At 55.7% G+C, this 23,363-nt stretch overlaps 1 protein-coding gene across 1 annotated transcript; it reads left to right on the plus strand.

Annotated features, from left to right (window-relative positions):
- Positions 1-8,687: 8,687 nt before the first annotated feature.
- SLC25A34 (solute carrier family 25 member 34) lies at positions 8,688-21,997 on the plus strand. The gene is made up of 5 exons (XM_065421460.1): positions 8,688-9,089; positions 13,143-13,208; positions 15,261-15,413; positions 18,539-18,673; positions 21,815-21,997. The coding sequence occupies exons 1-5, from the start codon at positions 8,688-8,690 to the stop codon at positions 21,995-21,997; spliced, it is 939 nt and encodes a 312-aa protein (XP_065277532.1).
- Positions 21,998-23,363: the final 1,366 nt, after the last annotated feature.

Here is a 23,363-nt window from a genome sequence, read left to right on the forward strand (position 1 = left end):
GGAGTCTGCAGCTGTAACCCTGCAGGCGCTCACCTGGAAGGCAAAGCGCCTCGGAGCTGGATGAACTAATGCTCCGAACTCTCCTAACTGGCCACAGCGCCAGGAGACGGCAGCGACTGAGCCAGTTCAGAGGGGAAACCACCTCCTCCCACATCTCCATCAGGGATGAGAGGATTTAAAGCACAGATGGCGCCTGGGCGCGGGATCTGCAAAGTGTGGAATCCAAATTCTCAGCCTGTAAGAGATCCCCCGGGGAGCCAGTGACCCTCTGCCCTGTTTTACTGTATTTCAGTGTACTGGGGTGCACCACTGGAAGGAGAGGGCGGCTCTGTTAAGGACCAGTCAAAGGGTCACCCCATGAAATGACTAGGCAGCAGGTTTAAAATAAACAAAAGGAAGTATTTCTTAACACAACGCACAGTCAACCTGTGGAACTCCTTGCCAGGGGATGTTGTGAAGGCCAAAACTATAACAGGGTTCAAAAAAGAACTAGCTAAGTTCCTGGAGGATGGGTCCATCAATCGCTATTAGCCAAGATGCTCAGGGACATAACCTCATGCTCCAGGACCAGGTGCCCCTAAAACTCAACTACCAGAAGTATCTGGCACCAGCCACTGTCAGACGATGGGATACTGGGTCAGATGGACCAGTGGTCTGACCCACTATGGTTGTTCTTATGTAAAATGGCTTTCCAGGGACACCCTGATGTGGACTGAATGATATTCGCAACCATCACTGGAGTCTCCACTCACACCAGAATAACTTCACAGATGTCCGTGCATTCACACCTGTGTTACACTGGTGCTTGTGAGAAGAGACTCAGGCCCCATGAGAGGTAGTGTGGCTTAATGGATAGAGCCCTGGGCTGGGATATGGGGTCTAGTCCCAGCTCTGGCACTGACCTGCTGGGTGACCTTAGGCAAGTCACTTCCCTGCTTGGTGCCTCGGTTTTTCCATCTGTGTAGTAGGGATAATGATCCTGAGCACTTTGAGAGCGACTGATGCAACACGGTAGATAAGAGTTAGGGGTTATTATTAGGAGCCTGGAAACAGCACCTACTACAATGGGTCCTGACTGGGGCCTTTAGGTCAGTGGTTCTCAACCAGGGGTAGGTGTGCCCCTGGGGGTACGCAGAGGTACATCAACTCATCTAGAGATTTGCCTAGTTTTACAACAGGCTACATAAAAAGCACTAGCGAAGTCAGTACAAACTAAAATTTCATACAGACAATGACTTGTTTATACTGCTCTATATACTGTACACTGAAATGTAAGTATAATATTTATATTCCAATTGATTTATTTTATACTTATATGATTAAAAATGAGAATGTAGGCAATTTTTCAGTCATAGTGTCTGTGACACCTGTATTTTTATGTCTGATTTTGTAAGCAAGTAGTTTTTAAGTGAGGTGAAACTTCGGGGTACACAAGACAAATCAGACTCCAGAAAGCGGTACAGTCATCTGGAAAGGTTGAGTCACTGCTCTCGGTGATAGGAACACGACTGCAGGGACAGGAGCCAGTCTGTGGCGGTAGCAGACACGTGGGGACCACTGGGCTTTAGTCACAAAGAGCTGGGCCTGGCTTCAAGGGGATCCGTCACCAGAGACAACAGGGCAAGCCCAGTAGGCCTAGAGAGATCCTGACTCTGGCGCTAAGGCCTTGCGCATGGAAGTCCATAAGGAGGTTGGTGATCTCTAGTGTTTGCATCTTCTCCCAGGGAGTGCTGTACGTGTGGGGATGTCTTCCCCCCGCTGCACATCACGCTCTGTCAGACTTCAGCAAACGCACCCTCGTGGAACAAAAGCCCCCACTCAGCCTTGTGCATTCCTGGATGGCAATGGGGAAGGAGCAGCCACGCCTGTGTGCTTGGAGCGGAGAGGCTGCCCCTCTCCCGGCTCAGGGCTGGGTTTGGGAGCTCACATCCGGGCACAGCTCAGGGGCTGTGGTGTGTAGATTAATGTTCTCAATCGCCCGCAGCAATAATCACCGCTGGATCTCGCACTGCCCACAGGCCAAGTGCTGAGAGGGGCTCCGCCAGGACCGGGGCTCAGGCACAGATACAAAGGTAGCCACTGGCCAGGCAAAACGATTGCTCAGGAGACCAAGGCTATTTCACGGGTGTGTTGGCTTCCCTGCAGTTCGGCCTTTGCTTTCCCATGCCACGTATTTGTTTCAAGGGCATCTGTCTATCAGGGGAGGCAGTCGCTGGCTCCCTGACAGGCACATCTAGCCAATAAAGCCCCATCAGCCATTGCCCTCGCAAGACGGATTCTGTTTGTTCAGTGCTTTGAGTTTATAAGCGCAAAGTATGATGAGGTACATTAAAGTGACGGGGGCTAAACGCTACAGGGAGTGGGGCTAGATACCTTCCTTGGGCAGAGCGAGCTAGAGGCTGGTTGAGGGGAGATGGGGTGAGCAGGACTTGCCTGACAAGCGCACGGCAAACTGCAATCCATTTCTGACTCACGCCTAGGGCCACGAGTCACGTGCTGTTTACTTACCCAGTGCACATTCCCTCCCCCCCCATGACATTGTAAAGCTATTACAGTAGCGCTATTGCATTGCTCTGCTATGGGGGACAGAGCCTATTTGCTAACAGCTGGGGAGGGTCAAGGACCTGCTATCCCATGGGACAGACCATAGACCTGGGGGGGGGGGGGGACGGACCTCGAGCGTGCATCAAGTCCAGCCCCCGGCACTGGTGCAGCTCTTGTTGTTTTTGCTTTGTTAGCCTGGCTGAGGTCGGGAAGGCTTGTTTGCAATGACAGCAACTTGTGTCTGGCAACCGCCACGTACTGCGTGTGCAGCAGCTGTTGTGTATGTGTTGGGGGGTGGGAGCCCAGCCAGGGACCTAGGTGCTAGCAAATGTTCCTCCAGCTGGGGGCCACACGTGGGAAAAGCCTTCGGCCTGATGGAGACCTGCCCCAAGGAGCTTTCGCCCTATGTGTTCCATGCAGCCATTGTGCTAAAGGGCAGCTGAGCCGCGAGCTATAAACAGGGCTCTCAATAAACACAGCCCCAAATAGAAAGCCCAGCCCGAGACTGAGCTCCGGCTGGGTTACGTTACACAGGGCGGAGCAAGGGTGAGAAAATGCCAAACCACCCCCACCACCAGGACATAGCCCAGTGGCTCTCCAGACTCAAAGCACTTTGCACCCAACCCAGGGCCGGCTCTAACTTTTTTGCCGCCCCAAGCAGCAAAAAAAAGCGCCGCCCCGCTGTAACACCCCCCCCCCAGTGTCGCCCCGCCCTGCCGAAACACCCCCCCGCCGAGTGCCACGCCACCAAAATCCCCCCCCGCCGAGCGCCGCCGAATAGCCCCCGCCGTGCCGCCAAACACCCCCCGCCGAGCGCCGCGCTGCCGAACACACCCGCCCCCCGCCGAGCGCCGCGCCGCCTAAACCCCCGCCGAGCGCTGCGCCGCCGAACATCTCCGAGCGCCGCGCTGCCGAACACCCCCGCCTCCCGTGGAGCGCCGTGCTGCCGAAACCCCCGCGGAGTGCCGCGCTGCTGAACACCCCCGCCCCCCACCGAGCGCTGCGCCGCCAAACATCCCCGAGCACCACGCTGCCGAACACCCCTGCCCCCCCGCGGAGCGCCATGCCGCCGAAACCCCCGCCGAGCGCTGTGCTGCCGAACACCCCCCACCGAGCGCCGCGCCGCCAAACATCCCCGAGCACCACGCTGCCGAACACCCCCGCCCCCCGCCGCGCCGCCGAACCCCTCCCCACGGAGCGCCACGCTGCTGAAACCCCCGCCGAGTGCCGTGCTGCCGAACACCCCCCGCCAAGCGCTGCGCCGCCGAACATCCCCGAGCACCGCGCTGCCGAACACCCCCGCCCCCCGCCGCGCCGCCGAACCCCTCCCCGCGGAGTGCCGCGCCGCCGAACACCCCCTGCTGAGCGCCGCGCCGCCGGAACGCCCCCCCCCCCCCGCCAAGCGCCGCGCCGCGCTGCCCCCCGCCACCCCAAGATTGGCCGCCCCTTACCAGGTGCTGCCCCAAGCACGTGCTTGGTTGGCTGGTGCCTGGAGCCGGCCCTGACCCAACCCCACCGATAACCTAGGGAGGAACAGACAAACCTCACAGAGGAAACTATGGCCCAGTCACGGGCCATGAGAACATCCTCCTAAGCCTGCATTGGATCCCCTTTGGTCTAGCTGTTTCAGGGCCCAGCATGGAAGAGAAAAACTTGAAATCAGCCTGGCCCTTCAAGTAATGCACAGATTCCTGTTGCTTTCTGTGACCAAATGTTGTCACAAGTGCAATGAGGTGGATGGTTCCAGGGCATATTTGTCTAGCCCAGTGGTTCTCAACCTGCAGCTCAATCAACACACAGCTGCAGCCCATGTGACATCCTCAGGGCCATACAGATAGTATATATACTGTGTGGATGCAGCCCACAGTGGTAAATAGGTTGAGAACCACCTGGATTCTAAACCAACACGCAGGCTGGGTCAGCAGATCAGGGCTGAGGTGTGATACCAGAACGGATGGGGAGCCAGGAGTGGGGTAGCTGGGCTGCGGGTCAAGTTTAAGAGGTACTGTATTGGCATAATTGTGTTGGTGGAACACCAGGACTAGTGCGAGGGGGTTGCAGGTCAGGACTGAGGTGCAGCGGCCTAGCTGTGCGTGGGGAAACTTGCACAGAGATGACCTGACTGTAGTTACCTGGTGTCTTGCATAATCCTTAATTAGTTAAATGCAGGACAGTCAAACGGCTCGTTTTCCTCCCAAGGTGGGGTATAAAGCCCCCAGCCAGCTGTGTGCCATGTTACATCACCTTATTCTGCAGGTTTCTTCTTGAAGCCACAAACAGCTTGTTCCTTCCCCAAGCCAGAGTCTTCTCCACTGCAGCTCAGGATGCCTAGAACAACTTCCCTTGCTCGGTCACTCAGAGCTTAAATTCTCATAGATTATTTCCCAGAGCGCCCCCCCCCCCCACACACACACCCGCATTTGGGGCTCCGGGCTTCAGCTGCAGCAGGGGTCTTGGGGCTTTAGCCTGGGAGGGGTGCCCACTGTGGCTTCAGTCCTACAGGGGCACCAGGAATTCTGCCTCGCGGGGCATGCCAGGCTTCAGCCGTGGGGCCTCATGGACCCTTTGAAACCAGCTCACAGCCGTAAGAACATAAGAACGGCCATACTGGGTCAGACCAAAGGTCCATCCAGCCCAGCATCCTGTCTGCCGACAGTGGCCAATGCCAGGTGCCCCAGAGGGAGTGAACCTAACAGGTAATGATCAAGTGATCTCTCTCCTGCCATCCATCTCCACTCTCTGACAAACAGAGGCTAGGGACACCATTCCTTACCCATCCTGGCTAATAGCCATGAATGGACTTAACCTCCATGAATTTATCTAGTTCTCTTTTAAACCCTGTTCTAGTCCTAGCCTTCACAACCTCCTCAGGCAAGGAGTTCCACAGGTTGACTGTGCGCTGTGTGAAGAAGAACTTCCTTTTATTTGTTTTAAACCTGCGGCCCATTAATTTCATTTGGTGGCCCCTAGTTCTTATATTATGGAAACAAGTAAATAACTTTTCCTTAGTCACTTTCTCCACACCACTCATGATTTTATAGACCTCTATCATATCCCCCCTTAGTCTCCTCTTTTTCAAGCTGAAAAGTCCTAGCCTCTTTAATCTCTCCTCATATGGGACCCGTTCCAAACCCCTAATCATTTTAGTTGCCCTTTTCTGAACTTTTTCTAATGCCAGTATATCTTTTTTGAGATGAGACCACATCTGTACGCAGTATTCAAGATGTGGGCGTACAGATTTATATAAGGGCAATAAGATATTCTCGGTCTTATTCTCCATCCCTTTTTTAATGATTCCTAACACGCTGTTTGCTTTTTTGACTGCTGCTGCACACTGCGTGGACATCTTCAGAGAACTATCCATGATGACTCCAAGATCTCTTTCCTGATTAGTTGTAGCTAAATTAGCCCCCATCATATTGTACCTATAGTTGGGGTTATTTTTTCCAATGTGCATTACTTTACATTTATCCACATTAAATTTCATTTGCCATTTTGTTGCCCATTCACTTAGTTTTATGAGATCTTTTTGAAGTTCTTCACAGTCTGCTTTGGTCTTAACTATCTTGAGCAGTTTAGTATCATCTACAAACCTTGCCACCTCACTGTTTACCCCTTTCTCCAGATCATTTATGAATAAGTTGAATAGGATTAGTCCTAAGACTGACCCTTGGGGAACACCACTAGTTACCACTCTCCATTCTGAAAATTTACCATTTATTCCTACCCTTTGTTCCCTGTCTTTTAACCAGTTCTCAGTCCATGAAAGGATCTTCCCTCTTATCCCATGACAACTTAATTTACATAAGAGCCTTTGGTGAGGGACCTTGTCAAAGGCTTTCTGGAAATCTAAGTACACTATGTCCACTGGATCCCCCTTGTCCACATGTTTGTTGACCCCTTCAAAGAATTCTAATAGATTAGTAAGACATGATTTCCCTTTACAGAAACCATGTTGACTTTTGCCCAACAAGTTATGTTCTTCTGTGTCTGACAATTTTATTCTTGACTATTGTTTCAACTAATTTGCCCAGTACTGACGTTAGACTTACCGGTCTGTAATTGCCGGATCACCTCTAGAGCCCTTTTTAAGTATTGGCATTACATTAGCTATCTTCCAGTTACTGGGTACAGAAGCTGATTTAAAGGACAGGTTACAAACCATAGTTAATAGTTCCGCAATTTCACATTTGAGTTCTTTCAGAACTCTTGGGTGAATGCCATCTGGTCCCGGTGACTTCTTACTGTTAAGTTTATCAATTAATTCCAAAACCTCCTCTAGTGACACTTCAATCTGTGACAATTCCTCAGATTTGTCACCTACAAAGGACGGCTCAGGTTTGGGAATCTCCCTAACATCCTCAGCCATGAAGACTGCCCCGCCAAGGGGTTTGAAAATATTTACCAGAGCTCAGCTCCGGCTGAATTGAATCCCTGCCATCACTACTCTCCTCCCACCGCCCTTTGCTTCTCTATGGAGTACGACCAGGCTGGGCGAGAGAGCTTCTCCTTTGCAGTCCCTACTGGCTGGATCAGCCTCGCCATGTGCCTCTGCCTAACTAACAGTCCAGCTCCTTTTGCATTTCATCTGAAACGTTCTCCTGGGCCGACAGCTCATCCTCTCTCCAATGGACTGGGGGAGTGTTAGCAGGAAGTAGGCTGTGGTGAGGGAATGGCTCCCGGGAGCAACAACCCGCTGTGTGTGACCCAACTGAGCACCTAGGAGGTGGCCAGTCAACTCCTCGGGCCAGTCATAGCACGAATGCAGCATGCGCAGCTAGCGTGAACAGTGAGGGTCAAATACCTTGCCAGGCAGCAGCTCTCCGTGAGCAGCTCAGATCCTCTTACTCAAGGTCAGTTTACACCATGGATGCCAAGAATCGGGCCAGTGCTTTCTAAGGCAGCCTGCTTCCTGAATCACCGTATGTCACCGGCGCTGGGCGGGCCTGTGTAGTATACAGGGCCACCTGTGCCCATCATAGCAGGGTCACCCCCGGGCAACCTGCACCCCCATCATGCCCCAATACACTGGGTCACCCCTGGGGAGCCCGAACTCTGACTGTCTCCCACACACCAGGTCACCTCGGAGGAGCCCACACACCGACTGTGCCCTGTTCACTGCGTCACCCTGTACTTTGCACTGCGTACGCCATGTCACCTCAGGGGATCCCGTACCCCAACTATCCCCGTTCACTGCGTCACCCTGTACCTCGACTGCACTGCATACAGCAGGTCACCCCAGGGGATCCCGTACCCCAACTATCCCAGTTCACTGCATCACCCTGTACCTCGACTGTGCCGCACACACCAGGTCACCTCAGGGGATCCTGTACCCCAACTATCCCCGTTCACTGCGTCACCCTGTACCTCGACTGCACTGCATACGCCAGGTCACCTCAGGGGATCCCGAACCCAACTATCCCCGTTCACTGCGTCACCCTGTACCTCGACTGTGCCGCACACACCAGGTCACCTCAGGGGATCCCGTACCCCAACTATCCCTGTTCACTGCGTCACCCTGTACCTCGACTGTGCCGCACACACCAGGTCACCTCAGGGGATCCCGTACCCCCAACTATCCCCGTTCACTGCGTCACCCTGTACCTCGACTGCACTGCATACGCCAGGTCACCTCAGGGGATCCCGTACCCCAACTATCCCTGTTCACTGCGTCACCCTGTACCTCGACTGTGCCGCACACACCAGGTCACCTCAGGGGATCCTGTACCCCAACTATCCCCGTTCAGTGGGTCACCCCATTTCCCCCACAGACTGTGTGTGCCCTCCAATCCCCCAGCTGTGCCCCCGGGGTCACCCCCGGCCGCTCACACCCTGCCTGCGCCCCGCATGTTCATGTATCAGCCTGTTCCCCCCGTAAGGAGCAGCCCCCCCGGCTGTGCCCCCTCCCGTGGCGGCTCCCTGAGGGGGCTGCGCGCTCCCACCCTCCGTCCCGGCGCGGCAGGTGCCGGGGGGGCGCTGGGTGGCGGAGCCCGCGGGGCGGGGGTGTGCGGGGCAGGGCCGGCGCTGATTGGCCGGGGGCGGGGCCGGGCCGCAGCCCGCGGCGGGACGGGGCAGTGCCCGGAGCGAGCCGCTCGCCCTGCGCCCCCGGGGCCGGGCTCGTCGGGGAGCCCCGGGGCTCGGCCATGGAGCGCGCCCGCCCGCCGCCCGCCGTCTCGGTCTCGCCGCACGTGGACCTGGTGCTGGGCGCCACGAGCTGCTGCCTGGCCTGCGTCTTCACCAACCCGCTGGAGGTGGTGAAGACGCGGCTGCAGCTGCAGGGGGAGCTGCGCCCGCGGGGCACCTACCGCCGGCACTACCGCGGGGTGCTGCAGGCCCTGGCGGCGGTGAGCCGGGCCGACGGGCTGCGCGGGCTGCAGAAGGGGCTGGCGGCCGGGCTGCTCTACCAGGGGCTGATGAACGGGGTCCGCTTCTACTGCTACTCCCACGCCGAGGACCGCGGGCTCACGCAGCAGCCCGGCGGCACCGTCGCGGCCGGGGCCATCGCGGGGGCGCTGGGGGCGTTTGTGGGCAGCCCGGCTTATCTGGTGAGTCCCCGCCGCAGCCCCTCCGTGCCCCCGCCCTGCCCCGCTGGCTGGTGCCTTCCCTGCTCTTTCCCGGTGGTCGCCCTCCCTCCCTCCACCCGCACGGCCACCCGGAGGCAGGATTCGTCTCCGCTTCCCCTCCCGAACAGCGGCGGGGCGGTGGGGGCTGCCTGTCAGTGCTGGGGGCAGTGACACGCCTGCGGGGGTGTCTGGAGACCTGGCCCTCTGGGCAGATGCTGGGGAAACCGCCCCCGCTGCTGTGTGTGCTGGAGGAATTCTGTCGCTGTGAGTTAGGGGGAAGGCAGGGGGTTGGTTGGGGCGAGGAGGGGACAATACTCGGGGTCACTGCAGTGGCGGCTCCATGGATTGCCCCCTCCAAGCGGAAAAGTGGTGTGATTCTCCAGAAGGGCGGAGGTGGGGGCTGCGCTGCTGGGGGTGGCTCTTGTGGGGCAGCTGGGATGCTGTGGTCACACGGTACCAGGCTAGTAGCAATCCGTTATCCCAGGAGACCCTTCCTGGGGGAGCAAACTAGATATTGAGCCACATCCCTTCAGGGAGCTCGGTCACGCGTGGCCATTCAGCCCGCAAGCGGGTAGCTCTGTCTCCTCCCGTGGCTCTGGGTGGAGACTCACCCCCATAATAACGACTCTCGGTCTGGAACGTATCGGCCCCAGTTGCATTTTGCATGGAGATTCGGGGCTTGTTTGAACCCCAAGTGCAACCCACATGGGTGAAACTGATGCAAATGCTCGCACAAACCCCGCCATGCCAAAGCCCCCAGACCTGTGCAGGGGCAGCAGTAGCGACAGGTGAGCTGGTGGTAACCTCCGAGCCAGCTGTCAACATTGGTGAGGGGCAGGAACCTCGCCAACGGGCCTGGAAACAAACCAAACCCCTCTGAGACCACAGAACCGACCAGAAACAAAAGAGGGAGGGGAGGTTAACATATGAGACTGACCCAGTACCTCAGCGCACTGTTCTTTGAGAAAGTAGCACCACCCCGCCCCATAGATACACAAGGGAGGGCTAGACTATCACAGGAGCTAGCTGGCCCCGTTCTCCTGCAAAAAGGTTTTAACTGTATCCTTGTCTCTGCTGCTGGAAAAGCTCATATGCTTCCTGAGAGGCGCGTGGGGTTCCCCCCCCCCCAGCTTATGATTTCCCTTTGATAGAAGTGGCAGCTCCCATCCGGATAGCACCAGGGTCTCTAATGAGAGAAAGTGGGTCAACGGAAGGGGGTGGGGGGAGACGAGGGCTCCTGCCACCTGTAAAAGTTGTTATGAATGTGCATCGTGTTTATGCTGCATCGTGTGTCAGTGTCACTCAGTAGGTGGCCTCCAGTGACATGTCTGGGTCATTAAGGCCTGGGTTTGCATCTGGAGTCCCTGTGAAGCACCTGGTTTATGGCCCCCTTCCCAGCCTGGCCTGTATGAAGAATTCCCAGAGCGCCCCCCGCAGCAGTGCCAGAGGGATGGCTCACAGGGGCCCTGCAGGGGACTTGAGCTGGGAGAGCAGCTGGCTGACTCTTCTGGCCTGCAGCCATCGCCCCCACCTGCCCGTCCCTGTCAGCCCATCTCTGCGCTGCTGGAGTGTTTACAGAACAGTTTGGGTGGAGTGCGTTCCATGGGGCAATGAGTTCTGGAGGAGACTTGCAGTGCCCCGGACACCTGGGTTCAATCTTAATAAGGTCGTGAGAGAGAGAGAGAGGGTTTGGTCTTGGCCTTGGCAAGTCCATTTCCGTGCACCTCGCAAGGGTACCACCAAATCTGGTATGCTCTCTGCCGGGCAGACCTGGGCGTGAGCTAGGCTGAAGCACAGCAGGTCACAGCAGAGGGGCCTCTGTCGGAGTGGGGGCAAACTAGGGAGACTGCGGGTCAGGATTGAGGGGCACTAGTAGAACTGTAGGGGAGAACCCAAGACAAAGGCAGAGGGGCTGTGCTCAGGACTGAGGGGCTTGGCGTAGCTGGAGTGTACAGCTCAGGACTGGAGCAGCCAGGGTTCTGTGGGTCAGGCCTGGGGACATTGGCAGAGTTGGGGTGTGTGGGGAAAACAGATACGAGAAACCGTTCAGCCTGGGGTCACTGCTCTGGATGGGGATGGAAGGGTTATGAGAGTCGGTGGAGGGGAGACCGGCCCATGGGCACACAGCTGCTCAGTCTGGATGGTGGCTTGGGAACAGCGTCTGAGCTCAGCTGAGATGCTGCGTTGGGGTGTCTGCCCTGGGGCTACCACAGTCGCTCCCGTGAAGCCCGAGCTGAGGTGGTGATGACCTTTATCCAGCCCTCTAAAGAGGATGTTAGTTGGGCTCTGGAGAGGAGGAGAGACCGGGGGTTGACAGCTGCAAGGGAAGAAAACAGGGCTCAAAGTCTGAAAGGGAGCCAGGCGGAGACTCATGCAACTCCCCCCCCCCCCCCAGCTCCTCTCTGCTGGGGTGAGTGCTGGGGGGACAGGCAGGCTTACAAAGAGGCAAATTGTTCATTTTTCCCAGGTGCCTGAGCTCCCGCGGGACCCTTTCCCCCTAGCCCTATAGGATGCTTTGCAGCCCACAAATCAGTCTCATTAGATGCAAACCCAGGCAGGTGGGTGAAGGGTGAGTGCGGATGGTGGGGTTATACTTTTCCCCCTCCTCAGCTCTGATTTCGGAATCACATCTGCTGAGCTCACAGTAATTGTGAGGAAATCGAATGCCATCTGCTTCTGCCAAAAGAAAATCAAAGCCGGGAGTGGACGGAGCCCCACTCCTTGGCTTAGCAGAGGGAACGTGTGCTCTCGGGTGAGTCTGGGGAAGTAAATTCCTTCCCTGGTAATAAACCCACGTGACCCATCGGCGGTGCCAGTTGGTCACCAGTCAACTGATCCAAAAGCCACTTTAACATCACTAGATCACAAGCTCTTGATTGGTTTCTAGCATGTCAAGAAGGGGGTCAGCTGAATGGGCATAAGGATTTCTCTAGTGCTTTTCATCCTGAAGTGATTCCAGGTTGCCAGGCTGCACCCAGCCCCACCACATGGGTGTCTAACTTGCTATGAGGGGCTGGGTGCAGCCTGGCAACCTGGAATCACTTCATCCACTACTGTAAATGCAGCCATCTCTGGGGAGGGATGTGGTAGCTGTTTAACAGCACACAGCAACGTGATACAGCTGCTGAGAAGAGGAAGTGAATGAAAGCGCAGGGATATTCAGGGAGGCGAAATGTACTTAACCAAAGCGGAATTTGGCCACAACACTGGGGCTCATGCCTCTAAGCTAACAGGTAGACGCCTAAAGTTAGGCTCCCAAGTCTAGGTACCAAATTAAGTGACCTGATTTTTAAAAGCGCTGATCCCCCAGCACCTCCCATTGATGCTGCTGGGTGCTCAGTACTCGACAAGCACCATGCTGGGGCTTAAAGACTCTGAGGGAACAGCGCCGCCTACTGGACCCCCAACCCCACTTCCAGCAGCTCCCCTGCTTCTCCTCAGAGGACTCCCGTGCGAAGGTCTGACCCTGCTCAGTGTAGGAGCAGAGGAATTGTGACATGGATCAGACCCGGGGTCCAGTTACTCTAGTGTCACATCCCAGCACCAGCTGCTTCAGACGACGATGCAATAAACCCCGTAGTGGACCCGTGGGGGGTAAATTAGAGAAGAAACTTCCTGTTAGTCAAGTTATACCCTTGTGAGGGGAGCATGGGCAGCCCAAGGAGGGTCGGGGGGGAGGATGCTGGCTCTCAATGTGGGTCACAGCAGTGGTGGCACTTCGATCATTGGCAGCAGCGCCTACCCAGAGGGCGTCGGTGGGAGGGTTTGGGAAAGGACCTCCTGGACTTGAGCTCTTTGTGGTGAGTCTGGGTGGGGCCCATGGAGGTGGGTGCCCTGTTGTTTCCCCCATCACTAGGACAGGTTGCAAGTTGGGGCCTGGATCTTCACTCCCTTGCACTGGAAGAGACGAGGAGGAGCTGGAGTGGTTCAGTGAGCCAGCCCCACCACACGGGTGTCTAACTTGCTATGAGGGGCTGGGTGCAGCCTGGCAACTTGCTCCTTTCTAACCTGGCCAATTCCCTTTCATTGTGACAGGTCAAAACGCATCTGCAAGCCCAGACGGTGGCAGCCATGGCTGTGGGACATCAGCACAACCACCAGGTGAGCAGAGGGTTCTGGGATCTGCCCAGTCCTCCCTGGTTTGTGCGTGTGACCTGGAGCAGTTAACGCTGGTGGTGGGATGAGGAGTGTTGTGTGCACAGGACGCTGCGGGGACTGTGTGGCTGTGCTGGGTGTCGAGTGTGCGTTGTGTATGTATCTGTGTTGGGGTTCCAGGGTGAGCTGCAGCTGGATCTCGCTCTGTCTCTCTTTAGGCCCCTCTTCTAAATGGAATCTCAGGGGTCACCTGGCTACACACCCCCTCTTTACACATCATATTACCGCCTCTGACCCCTCTGGCTCTGAGTCGGGGTATAGAATTCTCTCCGGAGCTTGTGACCAGTGTGAACTTGTGGTGCCTCTGGGCAGTTTGATCAAAGCCAAGTTTGGTTTATTGGTTCACAGAAATTTAACGAGCAGAGAGAAACAGGGTTAAAATAAGAAAAGTCTAAACGCGTTCTGTCACCTAACCTGAGCCTCTCCTTGCCAGTAGGGTCCACGGGGCACCCAGCTGTGGGGAGACAAATTGCATCTTGTAATGGCTGCATCTTGGATAGTCTGTCACCCCATCAGTATCTCTGCCCCCTGAAATCACAGGTTGTCTTTTTATCCCTTCCACAACCCAGTCCCACCTGATGATCCCCAGTCCCACCTGATGATCCCCTGTGGTTATGTGCTGGGCACCTGAACCTGGCCAGACTAGTTTCTGCATTTCTCCAGACTTCCTGCTCTTTGCACAGTAGCTTCTCGGTGTTGTCCCACTGAGCACCAGGGGATTGATTCTGTCTTCAGCCATTGTCCATGGGTTCTGCAGGATTTAACCCTTAGCTGCCTTTTAGCCAGCAGCACCTCAGCATCCAAACCCACAGAGATTATGTGCAGCTATATTAGAGTAATAAAAATTAATACAGAGAATTCCTATGTTCTCCACAGTAGGACGATGTGCAAAGGGGGTCTGAATGTATAGCACTATGGGGGTCGTGTGAGTGTGTGTGTGTGTGCGCGTGTGAGATGAGTGTGTGCATGTGTAGTTTTTTGCATAGTAAATCCAAGTGGGCCTGCATGGATGTGTAAGTGTGCCATGCAGTGCATGCTGGGTCCATGTGTGCAAATCTAGTGGAAATGCCTGGGTGCCCATGAGAACGGCGAGGGCAGTGGATGTGTGTGCCTGAGTGTGATGTGTGGCAGGTAGATACATGGATGTGACATGAATGGTGGATGTGTGTGCATGTGTCCATGACACACGTGGTGAATGTGTGACATGTAGCAGCACATGCTGTCTGCGTGTGCTGGCTGTTCTGTTTGGCCTGTGGTGTGAAGGACCCTTGCACCTGAGTGGAACAGGGAACCACTGGGTTTTCATGCCTGTTCCCCTGGAGCGCACTGGTCCTGTTCCCTCCGGGGGCCCCTTGGTCGAGGCTCCCGCTGCTGCCTTGCTCTGTACACGGTGACTCACTCCCATTAACGCTCCTGCAGATGACGACACGGAGTGTTTTTCAACAAGAAAGTTGCTGAATGGGAGGAACGGGCCTGGGGGGGCGGATTGTTGTCATGGGCCATTTGCTGCTGGGGACTCTGGCTCCACCAGGCTGTTTGTGTTTCTCTGCGTGGCAGCCGCACAGAGCAGGTTCCAAAGTCCTCGGCACTTTTATTGGCTCCACTCCTAGGGGCGGTGGAAGCAAAGGCCTCCTCGTGGGCTGTAGGTACGGGGTGGCCAGGACACACTCTACGTGTCTGTCCCAGGCTGCGGGGCGTAGCCGCGAAGTTGCCTGTAAGGGGATTATGTAAGTGGAATCCTGCCAGCTATTGGGTCTAGTGCAGCCCTGTTTATCTCAGATACTAATTTACAGGCACATCCTCTGCCAGGCTGCGTCCTTGGCACAGGGTCACTCAGGTGGCCCTGAGCTACATCAGAGCCGCTGACTGGATGCAGCACGCCCTGCCCACTGGGGTACTGGATCGACCCAGAGATTCCCCCCTTCCTCCCAGAGATCCCTAAATCCTCCAGTTTTCTGCCACTTTAATATCTCCTCACCTGTCTGATTCTCTGCCTAGGGCGTCTCCAGCGCCTTTGAGACCATCTACAGGAAGCAGGGGCTCGTGGGCCTGTGGCGGGGTGTGAACGGCGCTGTGCCCCGCGTCATGGTGGGCTCTGCGGTGCAGTTGGCCACCTTTGCATCAGCCAAAGAGTGGGTCGAGAAGCTCAAGGTGAGCAGTGGTAGGAGGGGCTGCTTGGCCCCTAAGGGGTGAGAGATGGGCAGGGCCATGGGGCCTGGCTCTGGAGTAGTGTTGCCAACTTTCTAATTGCAGGAAACCGAACACCCTTGCCTTGCCCCGCTCTTCTCCGAGGTCCCGCCCCCACCCCACCCCTTCTCTCAGGCCTCGCCCACGCTCACTCCATCCTCCCTCCCTCTGTCGCTCGCTCATTTTCACTGGGCTGGGTCAGGGGGTTGAAGTGCAGGCTCCATCTGGGAGTGCAGGCTCTGGGGTGGGGCCAGAAATGAGGGGTTCCAGGTGTGGGAGGGGGCTCAAGGCTCAGGCAGGGCATTGGGGTGTGGGAGGGAGAGAGAGCTCCGGGCTGGGGCCGGCGATGAGGGGTTCAGAGTGCGGGATTGGGCTCAAGGCTGTGGTGGCAGGGGGTTTGGGGTATGGGCTCCAGACATCGCTCACCTCAGGCGGCCCTGGCATTTCCCGGGGACAGAGGAAGTCCACACGGCTCCCGGGAAGCAGTGGCATGTCCCTCCAGCTCCTAGGCAGAGGGGTAGCCAGGGGGCTCTGTGTGCTGCCCCTGCCCGCAGGTGCTGCCCCCACAGCTCCCATTGGCTGTGGTTCCCCCGGCTGTCCCTCCGCCTAGGAGCTGGAGGGACATGCTGCTGCTTCCCAGGAGCCATGTGAAGCCGGACTCGTAGCCTGCCTTAGCCCCGCTGCAGGCAACCAGACTTTAAGAGGCCCAGTCAGGGGTGCTCATTGGAGCTGCCAGGGTCCCTTTTCGACCAGGCACTCCAATCGAAAACCGGATGCCCCCTCCCTTGATTTATTAAATACAAAAGTAGGATTTAAGTGGTTCCAAGTAATAACAGACAGAACAAAGTGAATTACCAAGCAAAATTAAAATAAAACACGCAAGTCTAAACCTAATACAGTAAGAAAACTGAATACAGATAAAACCTCACCCTCAGAGGAGTTCCAATAAGCTTCCTTTTACAGACTAGCCTCCTTCTAATCTGGGTCCAGCAATCACTCACACCCCTCTGGTTACTGTCCTTTGTTCCAGTTTCTTTCAAGTATCAGCCTCTCCACCCCCAAATATCTCTTGAGCCAGCTGAAGACAAAATGGAGGGGTCTCCCAGAGGTTTAAATAGACTTTCTCTTGTGGGTGGTCCCCCTCCCTCCCCCTGTGTAGAATCCAGCTACAAGATGGAGTTTTGGAGTCACATGAGCAAGTCACATGTCCATGCATGACTCAGAACTTACAGGTAGCAGCCATTGTTCACATGCTACCTTGAACGTCCTTAGGTAGACTTCTTATGTGGATTGGAGCCTTTTAAGATCCATTGTCCGTTAAGTGTTTCTTGATTGAGCACTTAACCTGCACATTCCTTTCTAAAGAAGCTGCCCAAATGCCCAGTTATGTCATATTTACATTCATAAGCATATTTCCACAAAGCGTTATGGGGTGCAACGTCACAGTGGGCCTCTAAGGCCTGTCATTTTAGACAAGCAGCCACGAAGGCCCAGCCTGGTTTCTGGAGCCATCTGTGTCCCAAGGTCGCTGGTCCAGTCGCTTGCAGTATCTCTTCAGAGATGATGCTCATGCCGCGGCTCCCCACCCAGGGCTCCTTGCCTTCGTTTCCCCCTGCTTTAGATCCCCAAGGAGGAATCCGTCCTTCGTGCGTGGATTCAGCCACCCCCATGGAGTGACCCCACTCCTTGGAAGCAAACTCAGGGCTCCAGTGGGGCAGTGCAGAGCGCCAACTGCTGAGCCAGGGAGCTTCTTACTGATTCATCCAGACTCTGTAGACCGTGGGGATCAGGGAAGGAAAGGCAGCCGCGGGCAGGGGAAATCTCTGTTCCGGCTCCCTCTGTTATAGGAACGCCGCAGCTATCTTCCTTGCAACAGATTCATTCACATGATCTACAGAAATAGCCCAGGACACACATGAGCTCCCCTGCTGTGCACGCTCCAGGAGGGACTGGTGGGAGCAGGAGCTGGTGTCAATTTCACATCGGTCTTTGTTCCCTTAGAGACAGTGGTGCCTATTTCCCCCTAATCAGGTCTGACTCAGGCCTTCATGATCAGAAAAGCAAGCAGCTGCTGGGCTGCCAGATTTAACCCCCACCCCCACTCCAACTCCCCAGAAGTGGGGGTGGGTGGGTGAGGCGGTCTCATAGCCTGCCCTCTCCTCCCCGCTGGCCACTCAGGAGCCTCCCAGATTACAGGCCGGCTCTGCTCCTAATGTAACTCAGAAAAACAGCGCTTCTGTCCTCGAGTCGATCCCTCCTGGCGCTGACTCAGTGCTTTCCCACCACGAGATCAACAGGGCTCTGGTGCGGGCGACCGTGCAGGATGGCGAGCGGAACTGACGCGCTGCTTAAAACGCGCTTTATCCTGGCTTTTTGCCTGGATCCTCAAAGCTAAAAATAACAGCGGGGCCGGGTGAGCTGGTTGGGGCACGCCTGCTGCTCCACAGAAAGATAAACAGCTGCCTGAAGAAGACACCTAGAGGGCTGGGCCATCTCCCCTCATGCTGTCGGTGCCAGTCGCTGCTTCAACAGGCCCATCTGCTGCCCCCAAGGGGTGGGAATTAATTGCACCTCTGTGTCTCGGGCACACGCGGATCAGCATTTCGTCGTCCTTGTGGTTCAGGATTCGGATCCAGGGCTCCAGTTCGGCCCATTAGAGAGATGGGGGGAGGGGGAACCAGCCAAGTTTGGGGCGGATTGGGCTCAGCTTTTGAACACCTCATGGTTCAGGGGTGGGTGGGGCGTCCGATTCAAGGGTTTGGTTCGACCCATGACACAGAAGGGAGCATTTGTGAAATTTGGAGCCAGCTTCATGTTTCTGGCCTTGCCCAGGAGCTCAGGGGTGTCTGGATTTGGGTTTGGGCCTGGGGCTTTCCCCACCCTCAGTGGGCATGGTGGGTCACCTTGAGGAGATCCCTAGACAGCTGCATCTTCCCCCCACATTTACCTGGCCTCCTCCCTGCACGCGCGTCATCTCCGTTGCTCTGGCGATGGTGACGGTCTCATTCTCATGGCAACGCATGGCAGCTGCAACCCCAGCGGCAGGAGCTGGTGCAGGGGATGAGTCTAACTGGTCCCCTGTCTGGCAGTGGTTCAAGGAGGGCAGCTGGATGGTGGCCTTGGCGGGAGGCATGATCAGCAGTGTGGCTGTGGCTGTGGCGATGACTCCCTTCGATGTGGTCAGCACCAGGCTCTATAACCAGCCCGTGGATGAGCGGGGCATGGTAAGTATGTCCCGCAGGTGGGAAGCCAGATCCCCATTTACTGATGGCAGGGCTGTACAGGCAGGCTGCAGAAGAGCTGGGCTTGGATCCCAGAGGTTCCCGGCTCGCCTCCCTGTGTTCAGTCCATTAGGCAGTGCTACCTGGAGCATCGTCATGTGCACCCGTCTACTGAACGCACCCAACTTCACAGCATTTAAAAGCAAAATCCGCACCATGCTGCTCAAGGCCAGGCACAGGCAGCCAGCCCTGGACTAAACCAACCCCACCCACCTCCTAGCTGCTATGTGCCAGCCCCACGGCGAGTGACCAGCTGAGCCATGCACCCTCCTGAGCCCGGCTGGCCTAATGGGGCAGTGAATCCCAGAACGGTGGGGCCTCCTTGGAGATCACCCTGCTGACAGCTCCCCGGGCTTCCAATGCAGGGCTGCTCATTTGAGCATCTCTGCTCAGCTGACCTTTGCTGAGGTGGGGCCTGGCTGCTGGGAGACCCAACCCATAGAAGGGCTCCACAGATCAGAGTTGACAGTTTTCCACCCAGACGCCGATGCAGACTGGGGAGAAGAGGTGGGAAAGCCCCTGAAGCTGGCCGCACCCACGTTCGGCCCTAGCTGAGGAGCGTGTGTCCGTGTATGTTGCAATAGTCCAGCTGAGAGCTCACAAGGACGTGAGAACCCTCATGAGGTCCAGATACAGGGTGAACGGTTCCCACTGGAGGTGGAGGAGACCTGGTGGCATTTGGCCCCGTCTTGTCCACAAAAGTACATCATCTCGCAGGTTTTCATTTGGAAAGAAAGGACCCAGATTCTGCCCTCAGTTACTCCGGCGTAGGCTGGTCAATCTCACTTTGGGGTAACTGGCAACCCAGTCTGGCTCGTTAATGGCTCTGTTATTGAACCGTGATTTTCAATACTTTACCTGTTTCAATCCAAAACCCACCGTTTTGTGAAAAAGGTGTGTCAAGCTGCCCTAGTGGCTCTAGAGCGCGAGTGCCAACCTCAGGGCAGACTGCTAAGAACCAGGGCACAAACCCCAAACTGGTTGTGAGTCCTATACCTACAATTATCAAGCATCAACTGCTCAGACACTATAACAGCCTTATCGTGGAGTCACAGACAGTCCCCTTGGGTACGCCGATCTATCTTGCCACCCAGGTAAGCCTGCCTTTGTGATAGATGGTCCCTTATACCAAAAATCACAAGATTCACGTTATTCCCAGTCCCAAAGGACCAGTCCACTTACTCCAGGTCAGTTGCACCTTAGATCTCATACCAAAGACAACGCTTGTAGGAAATCCTGTCATAAACGATCTGAGGATTTACTAACTAGGAAAAGGAAATAGGAGAGTTACTTACAGGGTTAAAGCTGGTAAACAGACACATACAAATGAGTTACAGTCTTAAGTTTCAAAAGGTAAGAGAAGCTTCTATAATAAGCAGGCTCTATGTGTCCTTTAGGGCTAACCCATGCCAAACACTGGGCATCTTTTGCTTATACTTAGAATTCCTTGCGCTTTAGAGTCCAAGCAGCATAAAAGACACAAGTTCCTCCTTGCTAGGGCTTTTTATCCCTTCCCCGCTTCTGCTTCAAGTTGCACATTCAGCTGCTGGAAGGAATTCAGTTACAAGTCTCCGCCTCATGGAGGGGAAGGGGAGCAATCGACCAAGTCTTTTGTCCTCTGATGTTCCACAGTGCTTTGCCTGGCGTTGATGGGCCTCTTTCGTTGGGTAGGAGCCAACACCTGTTGGAAACTAGTATTTCACGTTCGTTAATGCTTCTCTCCTGCCTGATGAGTCACACAGCAAATGTTCTAACTGGGGATACAGATATTGTGAGATGAATGCAGGCAACTACTTACAAGCATTTCATAAAGTCTAAAAACATTTCTATAACTCTAATACCTATTTTAACAATAGTGGCACACAGAGGAACCAGACTGGTATGTGTTTGTCACTGTCCCGTTGAGACCTAGGGGCTGTGCGCTGCAAGCGTCACAAGCTGTAATTTGGGAGTGGGGAGGCGGGGGGACTACAAAATAGAACTGCCTGTGCCTTAATTTTTCCATCAGTAAAATGGGGCTAAGTAGTGTTGGCTTCCCCCAAACAGACTAGTGTGAGGACTAATTAACCACTGTCTGCAGCACTTGGATAAGGGGCTCAGAGCATTGTGAATTATTCTGTTTATTGAGCTCTTGGGGGGGGGGGAGGGGGGAGAGTTTTCAGTAGCGCTCAGCACTAACGTGCGCGGCTCTTCTGAAAATCTGGCCTGGCTTGGATGTTAAAGCCGGAGAAAAGCAGGTGTAGGGAGGCAGGGTTACCTCTGTCTACACCATTCGACCATCCCTGGAGCCTCTCGCTGGTTCTGGTGTCCACACATCGAAAAGGATGTTGACGAATTGCCACGGGTCAGAAAGATGCCACAGGAATGCTCTGAAGTCTGGGAAACTAGTGAGAGAGTAGCTCTGGCGGTTTCATTTCACGAGAGAAGGTGAAGAGGTGACTGGATCGCAGTCTGCATGACTACGTGGGGAAGGGAGTTCTGGTAGTAGGTGGCTCTTTGAATCTAGCAGAAAAAGACAATGAGATCCAGTGGCTGGAAGCTGAAGCTAGACTAGAAATAAGGTGCTTGTTACTAACAGGGAGGAATTAATCCTTGGGAGTCTCCAGCACTCAGAGTCTGTCACTCAGGACTGGATGTCTTCCTAAATATGTATGTATATAGCGATATACCTATCTCATAGAGCTGGAAGGGACCCTGAAAGGTCATCAAGTCTAGCCCCCTGCCTTCATTAGCAGGACCAAGTACTGATTTTGCCCCAGATCCCTAAGTGGCCCCCTCAAGGATTGAACTCACAACCCTGGGTTTAGCAGGCCAGTGCTCAAACCACTGAGCTATCCCTCCCCCTGCCAATGAAAGGTTGTAGCTCAGCCAGAAGTTATGAGCTTGCTGTAGCAATTACTGGCTGAGGTTCTCTGGCCCGTCTCAGACGGGAGGCCTGACTAGATGGTCATTGTGGTCCTTGCTGGCCTTACAATCAGTGAGTTACCATAGCATGTCGACCAGACCCATGTATATTAAATGTGAGCGGAGGCCTGTGTGGGCTGGGGCAGGTTTTTGATGCCTCTCCGTCTCTCCTGTCCCCAGGGGAAGCACTACCGAGGGTTCCTCGACTGCTTTGTGCAGATCTCCAGGAAAGAGGGCATCCTGGCTCTGTACAAAGGGATCGGTCCTGCCTACCTCCGCCTGGGGCCGCACACCATCCTCAGCCTGCTCTTCTGGGATGAACTCAGGAAGCTCACCTACCGCCACCAGCAGCATGGCGTTTAAGCCCCTGGGGCTATGTGGGCAGATGCGGCCATGTGGGCAGATCCTGCCACGAGATCACCTGCGCGTGGCCTCGGGGGTCTCTCCGCCCGCCTGATGGGACCAGAAGTGGGGGACGGGGGGATACGGCAGTATAGGAGCCCAGGCAGTCAGCTCAGGACTTTCAGGGGGTGCTGAAATCCCCCAGATTTGTAGGGTTTCAGGAGAGAGGAGCTCTGTGTCCAACTCCACTGCCTACAATAGGCTCCCACCTGCAGCCACCGCGCAGAGCAAGAGCGGGCTTCCATCCAGGAGCGCTGGCCAGCTGCTGTGGAGCGAGAGGAAGCTGTCCTCTGTCCATGTGCCTGGGAGCCAGGAGGTCTGCGTTCTGAACCCAGCTCTGACACTGACTCCCTTCTGGGGCCTCGGGCAAGCCCATCGCCCCGCACTGTGCCTCAGTTTCCCCATCTGTGACACGGGGATCTTCCTAGGTGCCTCCTCAGAGGGCAGTTGTGAGGATTAAACGACCTGACGTTTTGCAGAGTGCTTTGATGCTGTAAAGAGCTGGGTAGATACATGTGCCAGGTGGATTCTTGCCAGGTAAATGTAGCCTTGGAAGGACTGAAGGGACCCAGTGCCCTAAGCGTTGTTCAAGGAGGTGCTCCCCGGTGCAGGCCTTGGCCTTCTTCCCTGAGTAAATCGCATTTAACCCCGTGTACCAGGAGCTGCTGCAGGGAAGGGTGGACTGTTGCGGACAGGGTACAAAGATTTCAGTCTGGAGGCAAATCCTGCAGCAGAGCGGCGGTGCCGGAGCAGTCTGTCCTACAGAGCACGTACCTGGCAGCGCCGAGTCCCAGCATGGTGCCAGCCTGGGTTGCCCATGCACTGTGCCCATCCCTGTCTTGCGAGAAGTTCCAGGCGCTCAGACACCAGGCACGGCACAGGAACCAAAATCAGCCAGAAGCAAAGTGGTGAGAGGCTGCCCCCAGATGAGGCCGTGGAGCCCCCCAGCCGTGGAGCAAGGCGGGGAGGCAGGCCTGGGTTTCACGGTGAATTTGATTTGCTTGTTTGGGGTTAACTTTTGGCACTTGCTTCCCCTGCCCTTGTAAGGCAGGGCCCCCTCACATCATCACCTCCCCCCAGCCCTGCTCAGTCAGATTCCAGGGACGAGTTCAGCTCTGCTCAGCCCGGCTGCACGCACAGGTGCAGACTGCACTCGGTGTTCCAAGGTCCTTGCACGCAGCCGTGGGCATGTGCTGGGGCGGATGCTGCGCCACAGGCGGGGTCACTGGGACCTGCTCCTGCCCTCCCGGGGGGCAAGCAGGAGAACATCTTCCTGAGCAAGGGGGACGTCTAAGTCCCGGGCTCTGACAATTTGGGCCTGCCACAT

This window comes from Emys orbicularis, chromosome 22, assembly GCF_028017835.1.
Source record: "Emys orbicularis isolate rEmyOrb1 chromosome 22, rEmyOrb1.hap1, whole genome shotgun sequence".
Lineage (NCBI taxonomy): Eukaryota > Metazoa > Chordata > Testudines > Emydidae > Emys > Emys orbicularis.

What these genes read in the sequence shown, in the direction of transcription:
- SLC25A34 (XM_065421460.1), top strand. Translation starts at nt 8,688, where the DNA reads ATGGAGCGCGCCCGCCCGCCGCCCGCCGTCTCGGTCTCGCCGCACGTG. An exon ending in GACATCAGCACAACCACCAG is followed by an intron (nt 13,209 to 15,260) that starts GTGAGCAGAGGG and finishes TTCTCTGCCTAG; the next exon opens with GGCGTCTCCAGCGCCTTTGA. An exon ending in CCGTGGATGAGCGGGGCATG is followed by an intron (nt 18,674 to 21,814) that starts GTAAGTATGTCC and finishes TCCTGTCCCCAG; the next exon opens with GGGAAGCACTACCGAGGGTT.